The sequence below is a fragment of the Phyllobates terribilis genome, unplaced genomic scaffold (genome assembly GCF_046119375.1).
Source record: "Phyllobates terribilis strain yellow unplaced genomic scaffold, ASM4611937v1 Scaffold_4__5_contigs__length_816908805, whole genome shotgun sequence".
Lineage (NCBI taxonomy): Eukaryota > Metazoa > Chordata > Amphibia > Anura > Dendrobatidae > Phyllobates > Phyllobates terribilis.
In genome coordinates, this window is record NW_027362764.1 from 750,289,379 (window position 1) to 750,307,273 (window position 17,895).

General features: G+C 45.9%; 1 protein-coding gene across 1 annotated transcript in view; it reads left to right on the plus strand.

Moving 5' to 3' along the window:
- Positions 1 to 150: 150 nt before the first annotated feature.
- Positions 151 to 17,895, plus strand: part of SQLE (squalene epoxidase) — a 31,179-nt gene continuing 13,434 nt past the window's right edge. The window contains exons 1-6 of the mRNA XM_073679874.1: positions 151 to 737; positions 3,685 to 3,937; positions 6,323 to 6,503; positions 7,383 to 7,479; positions 7,719 to 7,832; positions 10,055 to 10,226. Coding sequence (XP_073535975.1) covers positions 489 to 737; positions 3,685 to 3,937; positions 6,323 to 6,503; positions 7,383 to 7,479; positions 7,719 to 7,832; positions 10,055 to 10,226 — 1,066 coding nt within the window. The 5' untranslated portion in view covers positions 151 to 488. The remainder of the gene's footprint in view (positions 738 to 3,684; positions 3,938 to 6,322; positions 6,504 to 7,382; positions 7,480 to 7,718; positions 7,833 to 10,054; positions 10,227 to 17,895) is intronic.

The window sequence follows — 17,895 nt, forward strand, 5'->3', positions numbered from 1 at the left end:
CCATTGGCTAATAAAAACATTGGGCGGGACCCAGGAACTAGCGCGCTGCGAAGCCCCGCCCCCTCAGCTGACGAGCTTTCGTTGCCGGGCAACCCGAAGCGCCGAGTGCTGCTGAGGCTGAGGCTTGGCTCCGCCCCTCTCGTTCATCCTATGATACAATGTATCGGGGATTGGCGGATCAGCAGACGGATCCATCCTGTACAGGAGTGTGGGGGGGAGGATGGCCAGGAGAGCTGGTGACTCTGTGTGACAGAGCGAGCGCACACCCCCTGCATGTAACCAGAGCCAGCGCCTCCAGGTGCGAGCTGTCACACTGCGCCCAGTTCACACCTGTGTGCAGCAGCTCAGCGCTTCTCTTTCCCATCATCTATTTATAGTCGGAATCAGAATTTATTTTTTTTTATTCTAAAGATTTTTAAATATTTATTTTTAATTAATTTATTATTTTTATATTTTTTTCTCTATTTTTTCCTATTTTTTGACCTGAGATGTGGACCTTCCTGGGGGTCGCCACCTTCACCTATGTGTACAAGAAGTGTGACGAGCTGCTGAGCGCCCCCCGGCTGGAGCTGCTGCTGGCCGTGCTGGGGGGCTGCACTGTGGGGCTGCTGCTCTCCGCCATCCGCTACCGGGGGCCAGCGCGGAGCCCGAAACACGGCAGCCCGGGGCTCATCGCCAGAGTGCGGCAGCTCAGCGGGGCCCGGAGGCCGGAGGAGGCCGAGACCGGGGAGACACAGGTGGGGAGATGTGTGCGGAGGGCGGACAGCAGCGATGGAAGAGCTGCCAGCTATAGATCCATCTGATATCCATATGATCCGTCTATTATCTATCATCTATCTATCCATCTATCACCCGTCTATTATCTATCATTATATATCATTATATATCTATCTATCATCTATCTATCTATTATCTATCTATCTATCTATTATCTATCTATTATCTATAATCTATCTATTATATATCTATCATTTATCTATTATCTATCTATTATCTATCTATATTCTATCTATTATCTATCATCTATCTATTATCTATCTATTATCTATAATCTATCTATTATATATCTATCATTTATCTATTATCTATCTATTATCTATCATCTATCTATCTATCATCTATTTATCTATCTATCTATTATCTATTATTTATCTATTATATATCTATCATTTATCTATTATCTATCTATTATCTATCTATTATCTATCTATCTATTATCTATCTATTATTTATCTATTATCTATCTATTATCTATAATCTATCATCTATCTATCATTTATCTATTATATATATATATATCATCTATCTATCTATTTATCTATCATCTATCTATCTATTATCTATCTATCTAATTATCTATCTATCAATCATCTATCTATTATCTATCTATATTCTATCTATCATCTATATATTATCTATCTATCTATTATCTTTCTATTATCTATCTATCTATCATTTATCTATTATCTATCTATTATCTATCTATCTATTATCTATCTATTATTTATCTATTATCTATCTATTATCTATAATCTATCTATCATCTATCTATCATTTATCTATTATATATATATATCATCTATCTATTATCTATCTATCTATTTATCTATCATCTATCTATCTATCCATCTATCTATCCATCTATCTAATTATCTATCTATCTATCCATCATCTATCTATTATCTATCTATCATCTATCTATCATCTATCTATTATCTATCTATTATCTATCTATCATCTATCTATCATCTATTATCTATCTATTATCTATCTATCTATTATCTATCTATTATCTATCTATCTATCATCTATCTATCATCTATCTATCTATCTATTATCTATCTATTATCTATCTATCTATTATCTATCTATTATCTATCTATAATCTATCTATATCTATCTATCATCTATCTATCATCTATCTATTATCTATCTATTATCTATCATCTATCTATTATCTATCTATCATCCATCTATCTATTATCTATCTTCTATCTATAATCTATCTATTATCTATCTATCTATTATCTATCTATTATTTATCTATCGATCTATCAATCTATCATCTATATCTATTATCTATCTATCTCTCTATGTATCTATCTCCGCAGTTCAGCACTATAGGTAAGACATCTATAAACCATAAGTCTCGTATGCTATTGATCTGTGATGAGATGTGACGTCATGTGGTGCCCGGTGCAGAATATCCGTATACGCTGTATACTCTGTAGTATCACCGGCGTCCTGAGCTCTAGTCAATGAGTTTCAATGAGAAGGAAAGCGGATAATGTTCTCACGGTGAAGATTATTCCAGAAATCAGGAGTCACCGGGGATTACTGTGCTAAGCTGTGAGCGTCTACAGCCAGCTCTGTGCATGTAGCTTTAAGAAAATATATATATATTGTAACAATTCAATACAAATCAGTCATATTTACAGAACCAAAAACACATTAGTATTTATTATTCATATTTAGTACCATATCTATCGATCTAATATCTATCTATGTCAGTGCTTTACATTATCATCTCTGTCTTCATTGGGGTTTACAATCTAGATTCCCATTGGAAATCCCCAAAAACACGGGGAGAACATACAAACTCCTTGCAGATATTGTCCTTGGTGGGATGTGAACCTAGGACCCCAGCAATGTAAGGCTACAGTGCTAACCACTGAGCCACCGTACAGTGCTAACCAGTGAGCCACCGTCCAGTGCTTACCGCTGAGCCACCGTCCAGTGCTTACCGCTGAGCCACCGTCCAGTGCTCACCACTGAGCCACCGTACAGTGCTAACCAGTGAGCCACCGTCCAGTGCTCACCACTGAGCCACCGTACAGTGCTAACCAGTGAGCCACCGTCCAGTGCTCACCACTGAGCCACCGTACAGTGCTAACCAGTGAGCCACCGTCCAGTGCTCACCACTGAGCCACCGTCCAGTGCTAACCAGTGAGCCACCGTCCAGTGCTAACCAGTGAGCCACCGTCCAGTGCTAACCAGTGAGCCACCGTCCAGTGCTTACCACTGAGCCACCGTACAGTGCTAACCAGTGAGCCACCGTCCAGTGCTCACCACTGAGCCACCGTACAGTGCTAACCAGTGAGCCACCGTCCAGTGCTCACCATTGAGCCACCGTACAGTGCTAACCAGTGAGCCACCGTCCAGTGCTCACCACTGAGCCACCGTCCAGTGCTAACCACTGAGCCACCGTCCAGTGCTCACCACTGAGCCACCGTACAGTGCTAACCAGTGAGCCACCGTCCAGTGCTCACCACTGAGCCACCGTCCAGTCTTAACCACTGAGCCACCGTCCAGTGCTAACCACTGAGCCACTATTATTCCCATATCCGTTCCTTGATTCCGGAGTCACGATCTGCCGGGGGCCGGGCCGCCATCTGCTGCACACAGATCTATTAGAGATGACGCTGCCTGCTCACACAGTGCTGTCACCTGTCCCTGTGTGCTAGAAGCTGCACAGTTGGAGCGGTGTGTAGTGTCACGCTCTATTCCAGCATCTTATACCGGCCGGACAAGACTGTAACCATATGGACACATTTAGCGAGCACGTTGGGAGCTATCATGGCATACATGCTAAACATAGGGAAAGAAATGTGTTGTGGACAGGGCCTTATACGAGTATTAGGAAACTGCAATTAATATTTGGAATATTTTTGTCTTTTTTTGCAGAGGAAAACTAAGAATAACTCGCGGTCGTCCACTGACAGTAATGGCGCCGCGGTTTCTGCTAGTAGATCGGGTGATGGTCCCGATGTCGTCATTGTGGGCTCCGGTGTCCTGGGATCTGCTCTCGCTACAGTGTTATCCAGGGACGGGCGGAGGGTGGCCGTCATTGAAAGAGATCTGAAGGAACCAGATCGGATTGTGGGGGAATTACTGCAACCTGGAGGTTATCAAGCCCTGAAGGACCTTGGACTTGGCGGTAAGTAATGACGCCACAAACCTGGGGCTGGCGAAGTCGTAAATGCTTTGCATACAAAGGGATGGATGAGGGAATCGGAGCTACACATATCCGTAAGTGCAGGCTGGAGGGAGATAAGTCATTTATCAGGGTATATGCAATACTTTAAAGGGAGTCTGTAAGCACAAAATAACTGTTCAAGCCAAGCACAACCGCTCGGGGCACCCTTGACGTGGCTGAGCAGTTCAGTGCATCTTCCCCTCTACTTGCTTCCCATCTATCTCCATCCTTTGGCTTCTGTAAAATAAAAAATGGAAATCAAGGAAGAGGAGGCCAGAGATAGATAAAAAAAATAGTTTTGTTTAGTTTTTGCTTGGTTTGTACTTGGTTTACTTTGTTTATTGTTACGGATCCGGGTGGTGGAACCTCTGTGCTGCGGTGCAAGGAGGGACCCAGAGGGGCGTAACTAGGTATGAACTCGGAGCGACCCTGGTCGTACAGCGGCTCAATCGACTCCGTGACCAGGGAGGGACCTAGCAGAGGGACCAGGTGCTACTCTGGGGACGACCTTGTAAGGGAGCAGGTGACTCCCACGGGTCAGATGGAAATGACTGACCGGTTCAGCAGATGAGCACGGCAAGCAGGCTGACGGGTGGTCCGGACAAACGGACTGGCAGACACGGCAGGAACAAGCAGGAGACTCAAGGTAGGCTGACAGGGAGGCACGGCAGGTAACAGGCGGGAGCCTCTAGGTTGGCTGTCAGACAGGCAAGGCAAGTAACGAGCAGGAGCCTCTAGGTAGGCAGTCAGGTGGTCACGGCAAGTGACAGGCAGGAGCCTCTAGGTAGGCTGTCAGGTGGTCACAGCAAGTGACAGGCAGGAGCCTCTAGGTAGGCTGTCAGGTGGTCACGGCAAGTGACAGGCAGGAGCCTCTAGGTAGGCTGTCAGATGGTCACGGCAAGTGACAGGCGGGAGCCTCTAGGTAGGCTGTCAAGTGGTCACGGCAAGTGACAGGCGGGAGCCTCCAGGTAAGCAGGCGGACAGAGCCCATAGACAGACTGGCGGACTGGACTGTAGAGAGACTGTCGGGCTGGAGAGTAGACAAGCAGACGGACTGGACTTGTAGTCAGGCTGGCGGGCTGGACTAGTAGTCAGGCTAGCAGCGGGACCTGAGGGCTGAAGCAGAGTATCAAACACAAAGCTACAACCTTGCACGGGCACCTCCATATTGGAGGAGGTGCCTTTTATAGGGGAAGTCCTCCGGCCATTGGCCAGGGACTTTTTCGGATGGCGCGAGCGGCCCCTTTAAGAGATGGTTTGGGGTGAGCTGGACCGCAGAGTGAAGGCAAAAGGGCCAACAAGTGCTAAGCATCTCTGGGAACTCCTTCAAGATTGTTGGAAGACCATTTCCAGTGACTACCTCTTGAAGCTCATCAAGAGAATGCCAAGAGTGTGCAAAGCAGTCATCAAAGCAAAAGGTGGCTACTTTGAAGAACCTAGAATATAAGACATATCTTCAGTTGTTTCACACTTTTTTGTTAAGTATATAATTCCACATGTGTTAATTCATAGTTTTGATGCTTTCAGTGTGAATGTACAATTTTCATAGTCATGAAAATACAGAAAAACTCTTTACTTTTGGTCTGTACTGTAGTTGAACATTGAATTACTGCTATGTAGACTATACATATACATCTTAATCAATTTGTGTGAGCCCATCTGCCGCCAACAAGGCAATCTCGTTAGATGGGAGCTTACCTCTCAAGGCCTACAAATGTAAAGGACTGAAAACATCCAATTTATAACAGCCTTGGATAGATGATAAGAAAGCTCAGCCAAATAAAGAGGCAGTCACTCCCGCCCACATGTGCATTGCAGAAAGACAAAATTGATCATCCCCCCCCCCCCATCAGAATGAAATAACTGTACAGACACAGATTGCTGTGACCACATTGTTGTATCATACATACAAACCAATACAACCGCACACTGAGTGCCCAGAGGGTTCATAAACATGAAATATATGAATTTGATACTGCATTACTGCCATATAGACTGCACCTATAAAAGTGAAGTTCTTTACATACAGTTTGATCAACTTGTGTGAGCCCACCTGAAATATATATCTCTTATTGCTGCTGTCGATTACATGATGATCACTTTTACCTCTAGCATATCTATCGCTATCTCATACACACGGCTTGGGGATCCAATGACGATTTAGTCACTCCCGCACATACACCTGGTGCCAGGTCTGAATCCAATCACATCGTAATGTCGTACTTCTAAGAAAAGGACGGATCACGTTCATTGTTTTCGATCCTGTCTGAGGCAGATTTTTTCCAGGCCACCTGGAAGTAGTAACCCCTTATTTGTGCAGACGCTCATATTATGGTCTCCTTTCAGACGCAGTAGAAGGCGTGGATGCCCATGTGGTTCATGGATACGTCGTTCACGATATAGAAAGTAAAGCAGAAGTGGAGATCCCGTACCCCATGAACGAGGAGAAGCAGCTGCAGTGTGGCAGGGCTTTTCATCATGGTCGCTTTATTATGGGGCTCCGCAAGATGGCCATGGCAGAAGCCAAGTAGGTGTACAAGCCTCTGCTTTACAAAATGTTTATTTTCTTATCTGTGGTTTTTTGGGAGATCCCTTCACATGAGTGTCTGTAGATGGTGTTTTTGGCGATCACAAGTGAGTGTGTGTTCGCACGGTGTTGTTCGCGTTTACTAATAAGTGCATGTAGATTGTGTGTTTTGAACAACTGTCTAGGATCGAGTGTCTCTGGGAATCACGAGTGTCTGTAGACCTGGTGTTTTTGGAGATCACGCTGAGTGTCTGTAAATATTTTTTTTTCTTTTTGGAGATCGCGAGCCAATGTATAAATATATATAGGTCAAGTGTTTTTTTGGAGATCAAGAGCGAGTATGTGTAGATCAAGTGTTAGCATTTACAAATAAGATCATTTGTTTACAGCAAATGTCTGTTGATCCGGTGTTTTTGGAGATCACGATGAGTGTGGTTTGGATGTTTTGGAGATCATGAGCAAGTGTCTGAAGGTATGGTGATCACAAGCGAGTGTCTACAGATCAAGTTTTTTCTAAAACACAAGTGACTGTAGATGCTCAAGTGAATGTCTGTAGATCAAGTGCTTTTAGAGATAACCAACTATTGTCTGTAGGCCAGTTGGATTTTTTTGGGGGGGAAGATTTTGAGCAAGTGTTTGTAAATCCTTTTTTTTTGTGTGTTAGATCATAGGCAAGTGTTTGTACATTTTTATTTTCTTTTTGTAGATTTTTTTTCTTTAGATCACTGTCTGTAGATCAGATATTAATGTGGTAGAATTGGGTCATCGTCGCGAGCACTTATCTATAGCTAAACCAATTTATACGACTTGTATACAGCTGTATAGTACATGATGTCTTACTGTGGTGGTGGTCAGGACATTTCTCTGCTTGTTTTGCAGCACGCAGTATATTGAGGGGACTGTGCTACAATTAATTGAAGAAAATGACACCGTTCTAGGGGTCCAGTACAGGGACAAAGAAACCGGAGATGTGAAGGTAGGATGGGGATGAGGGGCTCTTTAATAAAAAATACAGAACTGAGACTCAAATCTGGTGCAATTTTCCCTGATACTGTACATTAAAAGGGGGTATTATAGGTAATATATATTTTCATAACTGAGCATTCCATGGTCTGTCTGTCTATCTATCTATCTATCTATCTATCTATCTATCTGTCCTGCCTCCTTCATCTTGTGGTTGAACTGTCACATTAATGGTTAATCTCCATTTTGCAGGAGATCCGGGCGCCTCTGACTGTCGTCGCTGACGGAGTTTTCTCCAAGTTTAGAAAAGACTTAATTTCTGGGCAGGTCACGGTGTCCTCCCATTTTGTTGGATGCATTTTAAAGGTCAGTACTTTAGTATCCAGTTCTGCTCTTGTCACTGACACGTGATTTTAATTAGACATATGGGGCCGAAACAGGCAACCAATCAGGGGCTTCCACGCCCTTTTGTCCTCTCTGATCTCTGATCAGTCTTGGGCCCTATATTATTTAATATATTTATTAATGATCTAGTGGAAGGGTTGCATAGTAAAATAGAAATATTTGCAGATGATACTAAACTTTGTAAAGTAGTTAATACAGATGAGGATAGGGCACAGCTACAGGAGGATTTAGATAAATTGGGGAGTTGGGCCAAAAAATTGCAAATGGGGTTCAATGCCGATAAATGTAAGGTCATGCACATGGGAAAGAAAAACAGCAGTCACCCATACATATTAAATGGGAAACCGTTGGGGAAATCTGACATGGAGAAGGACCTGGGCGTCTTGGTTAATAGCAAATTAAATTGGAGTGCCCAGTGTCAGGCAGCAGCTGCGAAGGCAAATAGAGTCATGGCATGCATCAGAAGAGGAATAGGGGCATATGATGAGAACATTGTTCTTCCTCTGTATAAAGCGCTGGTAAGGCCGCACTTAGAATATTGTGCACAGTTCTGGGCTCCGGTGCTCAGGAAAGACATATTGGAGCTAGAGCGGGTACAAAGGAGGGCGACTAAGGTAATAAAGGGAATGGAGGGACTAGAATACCCAGAGAGGTTGTCAAAATTAGGCCTATTTACATTGGAAAAGAGAAGGCTTAGGGGAGACCTCATAAACATGTATAAATACATCAGGGGGCAGTACAGAGATCTCTCCCATGACCTGTTTATACCAAGGATGGTGACAAAGACGAGGGGGCACACTATGCGCCTGGAGGAAAGGAGGTTCCTGCACCAGCATAGAAGGGGATTCTTTACGGTCAGAGCCGTGAGACTCTGGAACTCTCTGGGAGAGGAAGTGGTGATGTCCAACTCACTTAATGAGTTCAAGAGAAGCCTGGACGCCTTTCTTGAGAACAATAAAATTACATCTTATGCTTAGTTAATTAATCCAGGGATTTAATCTGACTGCCAGATTGGTGTCGGGAAGTGAATTTTTCCTCAATGATGTAAATTGGCCTATACCGCATGTTTGTTTTTTTTTGCCTTCCCCTGGATCAACGCTGCGGAATAGCTGCAGTGCACAAGAAATAAGCTGAACTGGATGGACGCTTGTCTTTTTTTGGTCTTATAAACTTATAAACTTATCTGACGTCTTGCTGCCTACTGGTATAATTTAGGCACTATAAAAGTGTAGATATAAAAAGTCTACATATCCCTGGTAAAATGCCAGTCTTTCGTAATGGAAAAATAAATCATACCAAGAAGAATAATTTCAGAGCTTTTTCCATTGTTACCATCACCCATAATTTGTACAATCTGTGTATTGAGTGTATAAATATGTAAGCAGAGCTGTAGCTTACCGTCCTACACCCCGGATAATTGTTTGATGCACTGCTTCACTCTGACTTTTTAATGAGCCCCTTACACCTAGTGCCTGGGGCAAATGCCCTGTTTGCCTCCCTAAGGTGTGTCCTGCTGTAAGTGTATCTGACACGGTATGTGGTATTATTTAGCCATCGCCTTTAGATTTTTGAGTGTACTGTACGGTACTATTTAGGCTCTAAGTAATCATTGTATGTTCGTATATACACTATATGGAGGAAAATAATAGGACACCTGTCTTAATTAGAGATGAGCGGATCAGGCAAAATGCCTGTTTGCGCACATTTTAGCATCAGCACAAGCACTGCATCCCCGCCGGGAGCTTCATGGCCGAGCCGCTGCATGCAGACTTACATCACCAAGCACAATGCAGAGCGTTGGATGGAGTGGTGTAAAGCCGCCACCACTGGACTCTGGAGGAGACGTGTTCGGTGCAGTGACGGATCACACTTTTCTATCTGCTTCTGATGGAGGAGACTGGGTTTGGTGATTACAGGAGAAAGTTACCCCCTGACTGCATTGTGCCGCTGTACAGTTTGGTGGAGGAAAAATAATATACATGTTATTTATGGTATGTGCCCTCATTAAATATGGTGGGAGCACCCATAATAAAGCCCCTAAACCAGAACACGCCGAGGTGATAAGAAGATTTGCTCTTGGGTCTGCACTCCGACTTTCCATTATTGTAAAGTTTTAGTAGAAAACTTTGTAGAAATGATAATTCCACTTTTGAAGCATTTGACATTTTTTTTTCTCATTGCAGGACTCTCCACAGTTTAAAGCCAATCACGCCGAGCTTGTCTTGGCCAATCCCAGCCCTATCCTAATCTACCAGATATCATCCAATGAGACCCGGGTCCTTGTTGATATCAGGGGAGAAATGCCAAAGAACCTCAAAGAATATATGCTGGAGAACATCCTGCCCCAGCTCCCTGGTGAGAACCATAATAATAATAATAATATTTTTTATTTATATAGTGCCGACATATTCCGCAGCGTGACCATAGTCATAGATACGTCACAGCTCTCTTGTGAGGACCATAGTCATAGATACATCACTTCTTCCTAGTGAGGACCATAGTCATAGATACCTCACAGCTCCCTGGTGAGGACCACAGTCATAGATATGTCACAGCTCCCTGGTGAGGACCACAGTCATAGATATGTCACAGCTCCCTGGTGAGGACCACAGTCATAGATACATCACAGCTCCCTGGTGAGGACCGCAGTCATAGATACATCACAGCTCCCTGGAGAGGACCACAGTCATAGATATGTCACAGCTTCCTGGTGAGGACCACAGTCATAGATACGTCACAGCTCCCTGGTGAGGACCACAGTCATAGATACGTCACAGCTCCCTGGTGAGGACCACAGTCATACATACTTCACAGCTCCCTGGTGAGGACCACAGTCATAGATACATCACAGCTCCCTGGTGAGGACCACAGTCATAAATACGTCACTTCTTCGTAGTGAGGACCACAGTCATAGATACATCACAGCTCCCTGGTGAGGACCACAGTCATAGATACGTCACAGCTCCCTGGTGAGGACCACAGTCATAGATACGTCACAGCTCCCTGGTGAGGACCACAGTCATAGATACATCACAGCTCCCTGGTGAGGACCACAGTCATAAATACGTCACTTCTTCGTAGTGAGGACCTCAGTCATAGATACGTCACAGCTCCCTGGTGAGAACCAGAGTCATAGATACGTCACAGCTCCCTGGTGAGGACCACAGTCATAGATACGTCACTTCTTCCTAGTGAGGACCACAGTCATAGATACATCACAGCTCCCTGGTGAGGACCACAGTCATAAATACGTCACAGCTCCCTGGTGAGGACCACAGTCATAGATACGTCACAGCTCCCTGGTGAGGACCACAGTCATAGATACATCACTTCTTCCTAGTGAGGACCACAGTCATAGATACATCACAGCTCCCTGGTGAGGACCTCAGTCATAGATACGTCACAGCTCTCTTGTGAGGACCATAGTCATAGATACGTCACTTCTTCCTAGTGAGGACCACAGTCATAGATACGTCACAGCTCCCTGGTGAGGACCATAGTCATAGATACGTCACTTCTTCCTAGTGAGGACCACAGTCATAGATACGTCACTTCTTCCTAGTAAGGACCACAGTCATAGATACGCCACAGCTCCCTGGTGAGGACCACAGTCATAGATATGTCACAGCTCCCTGGTGAGGACCACAGTCATAGATACGTCACAGCTCCCTGGTGAGGACCACAGTCATAGATACATCACTTCTTCCTAGTGAGGACCACAGTCATAGATATGTCACAGCTCCCTGGTGAGGACCACAGTCATAGATACGTCACAGCTCCCTGGTGAGGACCACAGTCATAGATATGTCACAGCTCCCTGGTGAGGACCACAGTCATAGATATGTCACAGCTCCCTGGTGAGGACCACAGTCATAGATACATCACTTCTTCCTAGTGAGGACCACAGTCATAGATATGTCACAGCTCCCTGGTGAGGACCACAGTCATAGATACGTCACAGCTCCCTGGTGAGGACCACAGTCATAGATATGTCACAGCTCCCTGGTGAGGACCACAGTCATAGATACGTCACAGCTCCCTGGTGAGGACCACAGTCATAGATACATCACAGCTCCCTGGTGAGGACCACAGTCATAGATATGTCACAGCTCCCTGGTGAGGACCACAGTCATAGATATGTCACAGCTCCCTGGTGAGGACCACAGTCATAGATACGTCACAGCTCCCTGGTGAGGACCACAGTCATAGATACATCACTTCTTCCTAGTGAGGACCACAGTCATAGATACGTCACAGCTCCCTGGTGAGGACCACAGTCATAGATACGTCACTTCTTCATAGTGAGGACCACAGTCATAGATACGTCACAGCTCCCTGGTGAGGACCACAGTCATAGATACGTCACAGCTCCCTGGTAAGGATCACAGTCATAGATACGTCACAGCTCCCTGGTAAGGATCACAGTCATAGATACGTCACTTCTTCATAGTGAGGACCACAGTCATAGATACGTCACAGCTTCCTGGTGAGGACCTCAGTCATAGATACGTCACTTCTTCCTAGTGAGGACCACAGTCATAGATACGTCACAGCTCCCTGGTGAGGACCACAGTCATAGATACATCACAGCTCCCTGGTGAGGACCACAGTCATAGATACATCACTTCTTCCTAGTGAGGACCACAGTCATAGATACGTCACAGCTCCCTGGTGAGGACCACAGTCATAGATATGTCACAGCTCCCTGGTGAGGACCACAGTCATAGATATGTCACAGCTCCCTGGTGAGGACCACAGTCATAGATATGTCACAGCTCCCTGGTGAGGACCACAGTCATAGATACATCACTTCTTCCTAGTGAGGACCACAGTCATAGATACATCACAGCTCCCTGGTGAGGACCACAGTCATAGATACGTCACTTCTTCATAGTGAGGACCACAGTCATAGATACGTCACAGCTCCCTGGTGAGGACCACAGTCATAGATACGTCACAGCTCCCTGGTAAGGATCACAGTCATAGATATGTCACAGCTCCCTGGTAAGGATCACAGTCATAGATACGTCACTTCTTCATAGTGAGGACCACAGTCATAGATACGTCACAGCTTCCTGGTGAGGACCTCAGTCATAGATACGTCACTTCTTCCTAGTGAGGACCACAGTCATAGATACGTCACAGCTCCCTGGTGAGGACCACAGTCATAGATACGTCACTTCTTCATAGTGATGACCACAGTCATAGATACGTCACAGCTCCCTGGTGAGGACCACAGTCATAGATACGTCACAGCTCCCTGGTAAGGATCACAGTCATAGATACGTCACAGCTCCCTGGTAAGGATCACAGTCATAGATACGTCACTTCTTCATAGTGAGGACCACAGTCATAGATACATCACAGCTCCCTGGTGAGGACCACAGTCATAAATACGTCACTTCTTCGTAGTGAGGACCACAGTCATAGATACATCACAGCTCCCTGGTGAGGACCACAGTCATAGATACATCACAGCTCCCTGGTGAGAACCAGAGTCATAGATACGTCACTTCTTCGTAGTGAGGACCACAGTCATAGATACGTCACAGCTCCCTGGTGAGGACCACAGTCATAGATACGTCACAGCTCCCTGGTAAGGATCACAGTCATAGATACGTCACAGCTCCCTGGTAAGGATCACAGTCATAGATACGTCACTTCTTCATAGTGAGGACCACAGTCATAGATACATCACAGCTCCCTGGTGAGGACCACAGTCATAAATACGTCACTTCTTCGTAGTGAGGACCACAGTCATAGATACGTCACAGCTCCCTGGTGAGAACCAGAGTCATAGATACGTCACAGCTCCCTGGTGAGGACCTCAGTCATAGATATGTCACAGCTCCCTGGTGAGGACCACAGTCATAGATACATCACAGCTCCCTGGTGAGGACCACAGTCATAGATACGTCACTTCTTCCTAGTGAGGACCACAGTTATAGATACGTCACAGCTCCTTGGTGAGGACCACAGTCATAGATACATCACAGCTCCCTGGTGAGGACCACAGTCATAGATACGTCACTTCTTCATAGTGAGGACCACAGTCATAGATACATCACTTCTTCCTAGTGAGTACCACAGTCATAGATACGTCACAGCTCCCTGGTGAGGACCATAGTCATAGATACGTCACTTCTTCATAGTGAGGACCACAGTCATAGATACATCACTTCTTCCTAGTGAGGACCACAGTCATAGATACATCACTTCTTCCTAGTGAGGACCACAGTCATAGATACGTCACAGCTCCCTGGTGAGGACCATAGTCATAGATACGTCACTTCTTCATAGTGAGGACCACAGTTATAGATACGTCACTTCTTCATAGTGAGGACCACAGTCATAGATACGTCACAGCTCCCTGGTGAGGACCACAGTCATAGATACGTCACAGCTCCCTGGTGAGGACCACAGTCATAGATACGTCACAGCTCCCTGGTGAGGACCACAGTCATAGATACGTCACAGCTCCCTGGTGAGGACCTCAGTCATAAATACGTCACTTCTTCATAGTGAGGACCACAGTCATAGATACGTCACAGCTCCCTGGTGAGGACCATAGTCATAGATACGTCACTTCTTCATAGTGAGGACCACAGTCATAGATACCTCACTTCTTCATAGTGAGGACCACAGTCATAGACACGTCACTTCTTCATAGTGAGGACCACAGTCATAGATACTTCACAGCTCCCTGGTGAGGACCATAGTCATAGATACGTCACTTCTTCCTAGTGAGGACCACAGTCATAGATACGTCACAGCTCCCTGGTGAGGACCACAGTCATAGATATGTCACAGCTCCCTGGTGAGGACCACAGTCATAGATACATCACTTCTTCCTAGTGAGGATCACAGTCATAGATATGTCACAGCTCCCTGGTGAGGACCACAGTCATAGATACGTCACAGCTCCCTGGTGAGGACCACAGTCATAGATATGTCACAGCTCCCTGGTGAGGACCACAGTCATAGATATGTCACAGCTCCCTGGTGAGGACCACAGTCATAGATACATCACTTCTTCCTAGTGAGGACCACAGTCATAGATACGTCACAGCTCCCTGGTGAGGACCACAGTCATAGATACGTCACAGCTCCCTGGTGAGGACCACAGTCATAGATATGTCACAGCTCCCTGGTGAGGACCACAGTCATAGATATGTCACAGCTCCCTGGTGAGGACCACAGTCATAGATACGTCACAGCTCCCTGGTGAGGACCACAGTCATAGATACGTCACAGCTCCCTGGTGAGGACCACAGTCATAGATACGTCACAGCTCCCTGGTGAGGACCACAGTCATAGATACGTCACAGCTCCCTGGTGAGGACCTCAGTCATAAATACGTCACTTCTTCATAGTGAGGACCACAGTCATAGATACGTCACAGCTCCCTGGTGAGGACCATAGTCATAGATACGTCACTTCTTCATAGTGAGGACCACAGTCATAGATACCTCACTTCTTCATAGTGAGGACCACAGTCATAGACACGTCACTTCTTCATAGTGAGGACCACAGTCATAGATACTTCACAGCTCCCTGGTGAGGACCATAGTCATAGATACGTCACTTCTTCCTAGTGAGGACCACAGTCATAGATACGTCACAGCTCCCTGGTGAGGACCACAGTCATAGATATGTCACAGCTCCCTGGTGAGGACCACAGTCATAGATACATCACTTCTTCCTAGTGAGGATCACAGTCATAGATATGTCACAGCTCCCTGGTGAGGACCACAGTCATAGATACGTCACAGCTCCCTGGTGAGGACCACAGTCATAGATATGTCACAGCTCCCTGGTGAGGACCACAGTCATAGATATGTCACAGCTCCCTGGTGAGGACCACAGTCATAGATACATCACTTCTTCCTAGTGAGGACCACAGTCATAGATACGTCACAGCTCCCTGGTGAGGACCACAGTCATAGATACGTCACAGCTCCCTGGTGAGGACCACAGTCATAGATATGTCACAGCTCCCTGGTGAGGACCACAGTCATAGATATGTCACAGCTCCCTGGTGAGGACCACAGTCATAGATACATCACTTCTTCCTAGTGAGGACCACAGTCATAGATACGTCACAGCTCCCTGGTGAGGACCACAGTCATAGATACGTCACAGCTCCCTGGTAAGGATCACAGTCATAGATACGTCACAGCTCCCTGGTAAGGATCACAGTCATAGATACGTCACTTCTTCATAGTGAGGACCACAGTCATAGATACATCACAGCTCCCTGGTGAGGACCACAGTCATAAATACGTCACTTCTTCGTAGTGAGGACCACAGTCATAGATACGTCACAGCTCCCTGGTGAGAACCAGAGTCATAGATACGTCACAGCTCCCTGGTGAGGACCTCAGTCATAGATATGTCACAGCTCCCTGGTGAGGACCACAGTCATAGATACATCACAGCTCCCTGGTGAGGACCACAGTCATAGATACGTCACTTCTTCCTAGTGAGGACCACAGTTATAGATACGTCACAGCTCCTTGGTGAGGACCACAGTCATAGATACATCACAGCTCCCTGGTGAGGACCACAGTCATAGATACGTCACTTCTTCATAGTGAGGACTACAGTCATAGATACATCACTTCTTCCTAGTGAGTACCACAGTCATAGATACGTCACAGCTCCCTGGTGAGGACCATAGTCATGGATACGTCACTTCTTCATAGTGAGGACCACAGTCATAGATACATCACTTCTTCCTAGTGAGGACCACAGTCATAGATACGTCACAGCTCCCTGGTGAGGACCATAGTCATAGATACGTCACTTCTTCATAGTGAGGACCACAGTTATAGATACGTCACTTCTTCATAGTGAGGACCACAGTCATAGATACGTCACAGCTCCCTGGTGAGGACCACAGTCATAGATACGTCACAGCTCCCTGGTGAGGACCACAGTCATAGATACGTCACAGCTCCCTGGTGAGGACCACAGTCATAGATACGTCACAGCTCCCTGGTGAGGACCTCAGTCATAAATACGTCACTTCTTCATAGTGAGGACCACTGTCATAGATACGTCACAGCTCCCTGGTGAGGACCATAGTCATAGATACGTCACTTCTTCATAGTGAGGACCACAGTCATAGATACCTCACTTCTTCATAGTGAGGACCACAGTCATAGACACGTCACTTCTTCATAGTGAGGACCACAGTCATAGATACGTCACAGCTCCCTGGTGAGGACCATAGTCATAGATACGTCACTTCTTCCTAGTGAGGACCACAGTCATAGATACGTCACAGCTCCCTGGTGAGGACCACAGTCATAGATATGTCACAGCTCCCTGGTGAGGACCACAGTCATAGATACATCACTTCTTCCTAGTGAGGATCACAGTCATAGATATGTCACAGCTCCCTGGTGAGGACCACAGTCATAGATACGTCACAGCTCCCTGGTGAGGACCACAGTCATAGATATGTCACAGCTCCCTGGTGAGGACCACAGTCATAGATATGTCACAGCTCCCTGGTGAGGACCACAGTCATAGATACATCACTTCTTCCTAGTGAGGACCACAGTCATAGATACGTCACAGCTCCCTGGTGAGGACCACAGTCATAGATACGTCACAGCTCCCTGGTGAGGACCACAGTCATAGATATGTCACAGCTCCCTGGTGAGGACCACAGTCATAGATATGTCACAGCTCCCTGGTGAGGACCACAGTCATAGATACATCACTTCTTCCTAGTGAGGACCACAGTCATAGATACGTCACAGCTCCCTGGTGAGGACCACAGTCATAGATACGTCACTTCTTCATAGTGAGGTCCACAGTCATAGATACGTCACAGCTCCCTGGTGAGGACCACAGTCATAGATACGTCACTTCTTCATAGTGAGGACCACAGTCATAGATACGTCACAGCTCCCTGGTGAGGATCACAGTCATAGATACGTCACAGCTCCCTGGTAAGGATCACAGTCATAGGTACGTCACTTCTTCATAGTGAGGACCACAGTCATAGATACGT